Below are 10,116 nucleotides of genomic sequence, written 5' to 3'. Positions count from 1 at the left end.
GGGGATTAAATGGGTGGGTAGGGTCAGTGATGGGGGGAGAGTGTACACGGGGCTGTGGGAGGGGGATTAAATGGGTGGGTAGGGTCAGTGATAGGGGGAGAGTGTACACGGGGCAGTGGGAGGGGGATTAACTGGGTGGGTAGGGTCAGCAATGGTGGGGAGAGTGTACAAGAGTTTGTTAATTCACGTTGAGCATGTTGAGAAGGACAACTGTCTGTTGCAGAACGTGATATGTTTTTAGTACATGAGATGTCCTGGATACCTGTAGACCTTTCTGTCTTATTGAAGTTGTTTGTGTGGGTCTTTTTGCAGTTTGGCAACATGGAAGGAATCACCACAGCGTTCCTGGATGAGTTCCCAGTATTACGGAGTGGGAAATGGAAGGTGTTGTTCCTAGCTGCACTGTGCTTCACATTCTATCTGCTGGGCCTGCTGCTTATCACTGAGGTACAGCACAAAGTGATCCCATAACCTCACACTATCAGCAATTGAGGGTCAACCCTGTTATAGGGACCAGTGGTTATTTTTGTTGGTGTCTCTGGCAAGGCCAGCGTCTGTTGCCTGTCACAATTACCCAGAAGGCAGTTAAGAGTCACCCACATCACTGTGGGCCTGGAGTCACACATAGGCCAGACCAGGTAGGTACGGTAGATTTCCGTCCCTAAAGGACATTACTGAACCAGATGGGCTTGTACAACAGTCACAGTGGTCTAGGTTTTAATTCCACATTTAACAAAGGAGTTTGAATTCCACCAGCTGCCATGGTGGGACTTCCGAAGCTACGTTTCTGAGGCATTAGCCTCCCCGAATAGTTCAGTGACATTCCCACGACACATCCATCTCCTGCTGCTATCTGGGTCTGCCTGCAGAGCCTGTAGTGAGGATGGCCATCTGCTAGAGGGTAGGGGACAGATGGTTATAAAGTAGATGAGGAGAAGACTATACTACTGAAACGGTTTGTTGATTGTATTGTTAAAGATATACCAGTGATGGGCATTGTGCATTTAAAGACAGGAATCATATGAAGACCACCAGAGGATTTGGTTTAGCCAGTTAGCTGGGTGGCTGATTTGCAGCTTGGGTGCAGTTTCAGCTGAAACGGCTGAGGTTACCATGAAGGACTCTTCAATCTCACCCCTCACCTGAGGCATGGTGACGCTCAGGTTAAACCACCACCAGTCACCGCTCTCTAATGAGAGAGACTGTGGTTCTCTGGGACTAGGGTGACTTTAAAAGGGCTCTTGTAGTGCAGTGGTAGTGTCCCTTCCTCTGAGCCAGGACACCGAGGCTCCAGGGCTGTGTGACAACTTACCTGAACAAGTGATTCGAAAATACTTATAAAGAGCATCAGCTATCACTACTGCTCCTTCTGGCTAAGTCTTGATTTAATCACAAATCTGTAGTTGTGGCCAAGTGGTTAAATGCATGGATTGGACATTGAGTGGGATCTCCCAATATTGATTTGAATCCCGATGACTATATTTGTACTCCTGCTGACGAGAGGGTCTTGTTGTGCAGTGGTACTATCTCTGCCTGTTGGCTGGAAGCCCCACCAGCCCCAGAGATGCATCATAACATGTTGGAACAGAGTCATAGAGTCATAGAGCTGTACAGCACAGAAACAGACCCTTTGGTCCAACTCGTCCATGTCAACCAGATATTGATTGAAAGATGATATCATAAATTAGTCTAGCCCCACTTGCCAACATTTGGCCCATATTCCTCTAAACCCTTCCTATTCATATACCTATCTAGATGCCTTTTAAATGTTGTAATTGTACCAGTCTCCACCACTTCCTCTGGCAGCTCGTTCCATACATGCACCACCTACTGTGTGAAAAAGTTGCCCCTTAAGTACCTTTCAAATGTTTCCCCTCTCACCTTAAACCTATGTCCTCTAGTTTTGGTCTCTCCCACCCCAGGGAAAAGACCTTGTGTATTTAACCTATCCATGCCCATCATAATTTTATAACCTCTATTAAGTTCACCCCTCAGCCTCCGACGCTCTAGGGAAAATAGCCACAGTCTATTCAGCCTCTCCCTATAGCACAAACCCTCTAAACCCTGGCAACATCCTTGTAAATCTTTTCTCAACCCTTCCAAGTTTCACAACATCATTCCTGTCGCAGGGAAACCAGAATTGCACGCAGTATTCCAACAGTCGTCCAACAACATGACCTTCAACTCCTATACTCAATGCACTGTCCAATAAAGGCAAACATACTAAACATCTTCTTCACTATCCTGTCTACCTGCAACTCCACTGTCAAAGAACTATGAACCTGCACTCCAAGGTCTCTTTGACTAGCAACAGTCCCCAGGACCTTACCATTAAGTGTATAAGTCCTGCCCTGATTTGCCTTTCCTAAATGCAGCACCTAAATTAAACTCCATCTGCCACTCCTCAGCCCATTGGCCCGCCTGATCAAGGTCCCACTGTACTCTGAGGTAACCTTCCTCGCTCTCCACTACACCTCCAACTTTGGTGTCATCTGCAAACTTACTAACCATACTTCCTATGTTCACATTCAAATCATTTATGTAAATGAGGAAACGCAGTGGACCCAGCACCGATCCTTGTGGCACACTGCTGGTCACAGGCCTCCAGTCTGAAAAGCAACCCTCCACCATCCCCCTCTGTCTTCTGCCTTTGAGCCATTCTGTATCCAAATAGCTAGTTCCTCCCATATTCCATGTGACATAACCTTGCTGACCAGTCTACCATGGAGAACCTTGCCAAATGCCTTACTGAAGTCCAAATAGACCACATCCACCGCTCTGCACTCATTAGTCCTCTTTGTTACTTCTTCACAAAGCTCAATTAAGTTAATGAGACACGACTTCCCACGCACAAAGCCATGTTGACTATCCCTATCATTCCTTGCCTTTCCAAATACGTGTAAATCCTGACCCTCAGGATTCCCTCCAACAACTTGCCCACCACTGAGGTCATGCTCACCAGTCTATAGTTCCCTGGCTTTTCCTTACCACTTTTCTTAAATGGTGATGCCACGTTAGCCAACCTCCAGTCTTCTGGCACCTCACCTGTGGCTATCAATGAAACAAATAACTTTGCAAGGGGCCCAGCAATCTCTTCCCTCACTTCCCACAGAATTCTAGAGAACAACTGATCAGGTCCCAGGGTCTTACCTTTATATGTTTTAAGACATCCAGCACTTTCTCCTGTAATATCTATTGAGGAATTATTTTGAAAGCTAGTCAGCCGGGACATAAGGACAATAATTAGGAGGTAAAGGCTTTGTGTCCAATGAACAAGGAAAAGAGTTGTGTCTTGTTCTGTACTTTGCCATCTATGTTGGAACAGTTTGTCGATTAGGAATTCAGGGGTTAAACGTCGCATTGTGATCATTCAGAATATGAACAGGAATCAATATGAAAATAAAAGTAATCATTAAGATAGAGGGGAGTCACCTCAAACAGTGACAGGAAAATACGGGTTTATGCCCAACAATCCTACCTTTGGATAAAAAAGGGTCAGTTCCAACAATGATCTAATGAAGGCCCATTCCCATTCAAACACCAGTGTGTCATGTGGAGGATATAGTCAGGCATTCAAGAGGACATTGGATAATTATTTAAACAGAAATACTGTGCAGTTGAAAGGGGGAGAAACACAAGATTGTAACAAGGTAATGATGCTCATTCAAAGAGCCAGTAGAGTACAATGGGCTGAATAGCCTCCTGCTGCAGTAACAATTGTGTGATTCTGTATTTGTCCACACGTGGCCGATCAGCTCTAACCATTGCTCCTTTCATACAGGGTGGCATCTACTGGTTCACTCTCATCGATGCGTTCAGCACCAGCTTCGGGCTCATCATCATCACTCTCTTCATGTGCCTGGGGATCGCTTTCTTCTACGGTAAACCCTGCTCCCAGAAACCTGTAGAAATGGAGAGCATCCATTCCTGACCAGCATGATTGAAGTGCTTTAGGGAACATTGAGCACTAAGACAACTCTTTAAACCAACCCTTTTTGTTCACAATCAGTGGAGCCATCAGTTGAAGAATGAGAAGGGAACAGAGAAACTTATTGTGATCTGGGATGCACTGCTTGTGGAGGAAGGAGGTTAAATAGGAACCTTCAAATTGATAAATGCAGGATAAATATCTGGGAGAGACATGTTTGCAGGGAAGTACAAAAGGAGTGAGATTAAACTGAAAAGATCAGCCAAAAGCAAGTATGGGTATGGTGGGCAGAATGACCATCTTCTGTGCTGTATAATTCCTTTTGGAGTTATCATTCTGTCCCAGCCCTTCAGGAAACCACGCTGACAAGTTGCATTTGTACAGAAACTTTAATATCAGCAAAATACCTCAAGGAGTGCTCAGAGTAAAAGATGAACACTGGCGAGTGCATGAGGAGGTATTAGGTCAGGGGTTTGGGCACAGTCACGTTTTAAGGAGTGTCTTGAAGGAGGGGTTGGGGTAGAATGTCAGAGAGATGTGGGGGTGGAATTCCAAAGCTAGGGCCCCAGGTGAGAGAAGGCACAGTCACCAAGGGTAGAGAGATTTACACCAGATGCTGACGAGAATTTGGGGGACAGAGGAGTTTGTCGAGCTGTGGAGAAGGTGAGGCACTGGGAGGAGCGAAGGACCTGCATAGGAGAATGGAAATTTGAGAGATAGCTGGACAAAGACTCCGTGTGGGTCAGTGAACAGAGCGTGACTGGTGGTGGAACTTGGGCATGTTTGGATGGTGAGGACCTCATTGACAGAGGCTAGAGGATGGCGGTATGTGGAGTATACAATGACCGGCCCTGACAATTGAGGGGTTGTTCTTGGCATTTTGGCTCATCACACACTCAGCACCAAGGCAAAGCGTTGTGGGGTCCAGTTCCCCTCCAGCAACATGGCCACAGGATCTATGGCCAGCTGCCTGAACTGATGGAGTGTGGCACTGAGGTAGTGCTGCTTTCTGGCTGAGGTGTGAAACTGAGGCCTCATCTGCCCCCTCAGGTGGATATAAAAGATATCACGGTGGGCCAATATTAACCCCTCAAATTAAACCATTAATTCATCCAGTCATCTGTCAACACTGCTGTTTGTGGGACCTGGCTGTGTACAAATTGGCTGTCATGTTCACTACGACACCGCAATGAGAAAGTAAAATTACCCTGGGAAGTGCTGGGCTGATGAAAACTGTTACAGAAATGTCAGTTTTTTTTTCTATCTCCTGACAGTGCTGTCTCTCCCCCACAGGTGTTAACCAGTTCTGTAATGACATTATTGACATGATCCGTCTCTGCCCACCCTGGTGCAGCAAGGTGTTACTCTATTTCAAGGCTTGCTGGACCCTGTTTACACCCCTGCTGCTCCTGGTAAGTCTGCAAATCTGCTCACTTGTTAAAAAGAATCATTCCCTTTCTCCCCCTCCTGCACGCCTCAGTTTCCGAAAACCTTGATGAGGTGCAGTTCTAACTGCACCAGGCCATGGTCTCTGCCTTCAGGAATTGACCATTCACAGTCTACAAACCTGACCAGCCCCACATTGAAGCGTATTTGCTGTCACAAATTAGCAATGTGAAGGGACCCAATATGGTTCTTACTCTTCAGTGACCCCCATAGTCTAAGGTGCAGTGGTGTAACACCACAGGTACCAGCTTGCAAACCAGAGGTCAGTGAGTTGCATGTCCACAGATCTTTGAAGGCAGCAGCTCAGGTAGATAAGTTGGTTAAGAAAGCATTTGGATACTTGCCTTTATTAGTCAAGGCATTGAATACGCAAGCATGGAGGCTATGACGGAGCTGTATGAGACATTAGGCCACAGCTAGAGTACTGGTCGCTGGATGATAGGAAGGATGTGATTGCACTGGAGGGGTTGGGAAGGAGACTCTCCTTCACCAGGATATTGCCTGGGCTGGAGGACTTCAGTTATGAAGAGACAGTGGACAGACTGGGGTTGTTTTCCTTGGAGCAGAGGAGATTGAGAGGGGACATGATTGCGATGGATAAAATTATGAGGGGCGTAGATTGGGTAGACAGGAAAAAACATTTCCCTTAATGGAGGGATCAGTGACCGGGGGGCATAGATTGAAGGTAAAAGGCAGAAGGTTTAGATGGGATGTAAGGAATAACTTTTTCACCCAGAGGGTGGTGGGAATCTGGAACTCACTGCCTGTAAGCGTAGTAGGGACAGAAACCCTCAGAATACTGAAGAAATGTTTAGATATGCACTTGTGATACCAAGGCATAGAAGACCAAATACTGGAAAATGGAATTAGAGTAGTTAGTGGTTGTTCTTGACCAGCACAGCTTTATGGGCTGAATGGCCTTTTTCTGCACTGCAGACCTCTATGACTCTACCAAAAGGGAAAAACGTTTTCCCTTAGTAGAGGGGTTTAATAACACAGGGGCACAGTTTTAAGGTAAGGAGCAGCAAGGAGTTTTCCAGGGGATTTGTGGGGAAAAGAAATTCACTCAGAAGTGGGGGTAGGTATTTGGAGCTTAGTACCTGAAAGGTTGGTAGAGCAAAGAACCATCAACATATTTAAGAACTGTTTGATAAACACTTGTAACATCAAAGCAAAGAAGTCCACAAACTAGTACTGGACAATGAGATTAAAGTGGTGGATGTTTGGAGATGAATGTGGACACAATGGACTGAAGGGCCTTTTTCTACGCTGTAAAATGTCTATGACCCATTAGTTCAAAACCCTCCATGAAATTCAATTCAACACTGTAGGAAGAACCACCTCGAGGAACCCAAACCAATTCACTGAAGTCCATTGTTGATCTGGCCATTGTTTGACAGTCTGAGAATCCCAGTCTGTGCCTTCTCTAGACTCCCAAAGTAAACTGCTGAGCTGTCAGGGTCAGACAGTCATCGTGCTGGCATTCACATTCCGAGAACAGATTTCCAACAAACTCATCTCTCCACTTCCTGCTGTCTCTTGTTAACCCAGCAGCACTGAGAGCTGATCAAACATTGCATAGCAAGTACCTCTCTCAGCCTTCAGTTTGAAATATTGCTGCTCATGCTCAAAACACCCAACCTGAAAGTTCTTACACTATCACTTCAAGTCAGGTGAGTTGAAGCTGCCTTTTGTTTGATGGTTAAAAAAAAATTTACTCCTCTGCCTTTTCTGATTGTTTTGATAATTGTCTTAACTCTTGTGTTCATTCTGGTTTGCAACTGCCAAAGGAAACTGTTGTTCCTTATTTATTGATGTGTGTGTAATGGAGTGCTCAATGTATTATATCACATCCAATCTGTTATATTCCCTTCTCTTTTACAGTTCATCTTGATGTATGTATTTATTGAGATGTACAATACACCCCTGCATTATGGCTCCTATGAGTTCCCACTGTGGGGGAAGGCACTGGGTGTGTGTCTGGGGGTGCTGTGCTGTATACAGATCCCATTCTGGGCTGTGGCTGCTGTGCTGAAGGAGTCTGGAACGTGGCGAGATGTAAGAACCTATTCTCTTTGCTGCATGTGGCTTTATTGAGGAAACTATTGATCCTCACAGCACCGGGGATCCGGGTTCGATTCCAGTCTCGGGCAACTGTCTGTTTGGAGTTTGCGCATTGTGGGTTTCCTCCCGCAACACAAAGATGTGCAGGTTAGGTGGATTGGCCGTGTTAAATTGTCCATAGTGTCCAGGAATGTGCAAGCTAAGTGGATTAGCCATGGGAAATACAGGGTTGCAAGGATAGAATTGGTGGGGGAGGGGGATATCTGGGTGGGATGCTTTTCGGAGGGTTGGTGTGAATTTGATGGGCCGAATGGCCTTTTATTTCTCTATTCATTTGTGGGATGTGGGCATCGCTGGCTGGCCAGCATTTCTTGCCCATCCCTAGTTGCCCTTGAGAAGGTGGTGGTGAGCTGCCTTTTTGAACCGCTGCAGTCCTCCAGCTGTGGGTTGACTCACAATGCTATTAGGGAGGGAATTCCAGGATTTTGACCCAGCGACAGTGAAGGAATGGCGATATATTTCCAAGACAGGATGGTGAGTGACTTGGAGGGGGGTGGTGTTCCCATTTATCTGCTGCCCTTGTCCTTCAAGATGGAAGTGGATGTGGGTTTGGAAGGTGCTGTCTGAGGGTCTTTGGTGAATTTCTGCAATGCATCTTGTAGATAGCACACACTGCTGCTACTGAGCGTCGGTGGTGGTGGAGGGAGTGGATGTTTGTGGATGTGGTGCCAATCAAGCGGCTGCTTTGTCCTGGATGGTGTCAAGCTTCTTGAATGTTGTTGCCTGCTTCCACACTATAGGGGCTCTAAACAGCCTGGGCTCCTATCAAAATGGAAGGACACCCAGGATATTTGTTTTATCATTTTCAAACACCTCATGTGTTCATACCCAATCGCTATTGTCAGATGCAATGACCTGCCATCTACTTAAAACTACCAGCTGGTCTCTCCTGACAATGGTGAGATGAAAGATCAAATAATCTGTTTCTTGAAAAGAGATGTCCAGGTCGCTGGGAAGTTTGTTACACTTGTTCCCATGGGATTTTAATATCCATCTGACAGCCCCTTGGTTTAATGTCTCAACCAAAAGGCTAGACCTCAGCACTGACTCTCAGAGTCCAGGACCAAAGAGGGGTCACTGAACCCAAAATGTTATCTCTCTTTTTTTCCCTCTCTCCCCAGATGCTGCCTGACCTGCTGGGTTTCTCCAGCAGTTTCTGCTCTTGTTTCAGTCAAAATTTGATCTGTTTGTGTCAGTGTCCTGCCGTGCCGTTTCAGCGGAAGCTTGAACACATTTACATCACTGGCAAGATACAAAGCAGGAGCAGGAGTAGGTCATTCAACCCTCAACACTCTCCTACCAGTCAGTACAATCAGAGCTGATGGTTTACCTCAACCCCACTTTTTTGCTTGCTCCCCTTATCTCTTGATTCCTCCAAGAGCTCCAACGTCTCTGCCCTCTGGCCTTGTGTAAATAGCTGAGAAAGAGAGAGACGTTGGCACTGGTGCTGGTGGTGATAGTGACAGTGGTACAGGAGCTAGCTGACAGTATTATCTTTCCTGTTCATCTCCAGCGGTTTAGGAAAGCCATCCGACCCCTGAACTCATGGAAGGTGACAGGGGGTGAGCGGACGTTCACACCACAGACAGTCGACGTGCCTTTCTCAGTGACACTGACTGAGCACGACTTCAACGAGGTGCAAGCCTGAATCTGCAGGCTGGGCCAGGGGCGGTGATGGTACTGGAAACAGCGGAGGGCAAGGACGGGACTAGGGGGCTTCTGCTGCAGATCAGCTCCTCGAAGATAAGAGGAAATGGACCCTTTGCCTCTCCTGGTTATATGTTTGAACAGAGGGCACTGGAAAATACAAGGTCCTATGGTGCTCAACAGACAGAGTTTACCCAGACTGAGAGTCAATACTGCCTCCCCACAACCCAACACGCGGTCTTCTGGACCAGAAACCCTTGCTTCCAGGGAATCCTTGTCTCCCCCAACATACCAGCCCCTTCACCGACATGTTCTATCCCATACGAGAACCCGATGGGATCATGTGGGAAGTCACAGCCTCCCCTGTGCCACCTTGCCATCACCATGACGCCAGTTCAGTGGGTGATCTACACCGTGCACTATTCAACGCTGTGTTGGACTTGTACAGAGAGGCCTTCCAATAATCGCGTCACAGAGACAGTCAGATTGCTCTGGTTTCTATCGGCTCTTGAGGGTGTGCGAGCCATATTACCCGCCTCAGCCCTCTCCCTAAGGCGCAGGCCAGTGTAATGTTGGCAACTCAGCAACAAATCCGCACAAAGGACAACGAAGCAAAATAAATGGCCAGATAATCTGTTTGTGTAGTGATGTTGGTTGATTCAGGATTGGACACCAGATATCAGTGAGAACCTCCAACTGTCCTTTTGATCCTGCCCAGCAGCCTTTTTGCATCCACCTGACAGAGCATACAGAGCCATGTTACCCAAAAAGATGGCACCTCCAACATTTTGTCAGCACTGACCCTCCGACAGTGCGGCACTCCCTCAGCACTGACCCTCCGACAGTGCGGTGCTCCCTCAGTACTGACCCTCCGACAGTGCGGCGCTCCCCCAGCACTGACCCTCCGACAGTGCGGCGCTCCCCCAGCACTGACCCTCCGACAGTGCGGCGCTCCCTCAGCACTGACCCTC

The 10,116-nt window shown here is 47.1% G+C and overlaps 1 protein-coding gene across 1 annotated transcript; it reads left to right on the top strand.

The window, feature by feature from the left end:
* Positions 1-312: 312 nt before the first annotated feature.
* Positions 313-10,013, top strand: LOC125481915 (sodium-dependent proline transporter-like; the record flags this gene model as incomplete). Its single annotated transcript, XM_048593861.1, has 5 exons — positions 313-447; positions 3,782-3,881; positions 5,222-5,340; positions 7,259-7,432; positions 9,012-10,013. Coding segments are annotated over 5 exons (663 nt in total), but the record flags the coding sequence as incomplete, so codon positions are not given.
* Positions 10,014-10,116: the final 103 nt, after the last annotated feature.

The sequence above is a fragment of the Rhincodon typus genome, unplaced genomic scaffold, assembly GCF_021869965.1.
Source record: "Rhincodon typus isolate 14 unplaced genomic scaffold, sRhiTyp1.1 hic_rhity00004273, whole genome shotgun sequence".
NCBI lineage: Eukaryota > Metazoa > Chordata > Chondrichthyes > Orectolobiformes > Rhincodontidae > Rhincodon > Rhincodon typus.
This window is presented reverse-complemented; position numbering and strand designations above follow the sequence as displayed.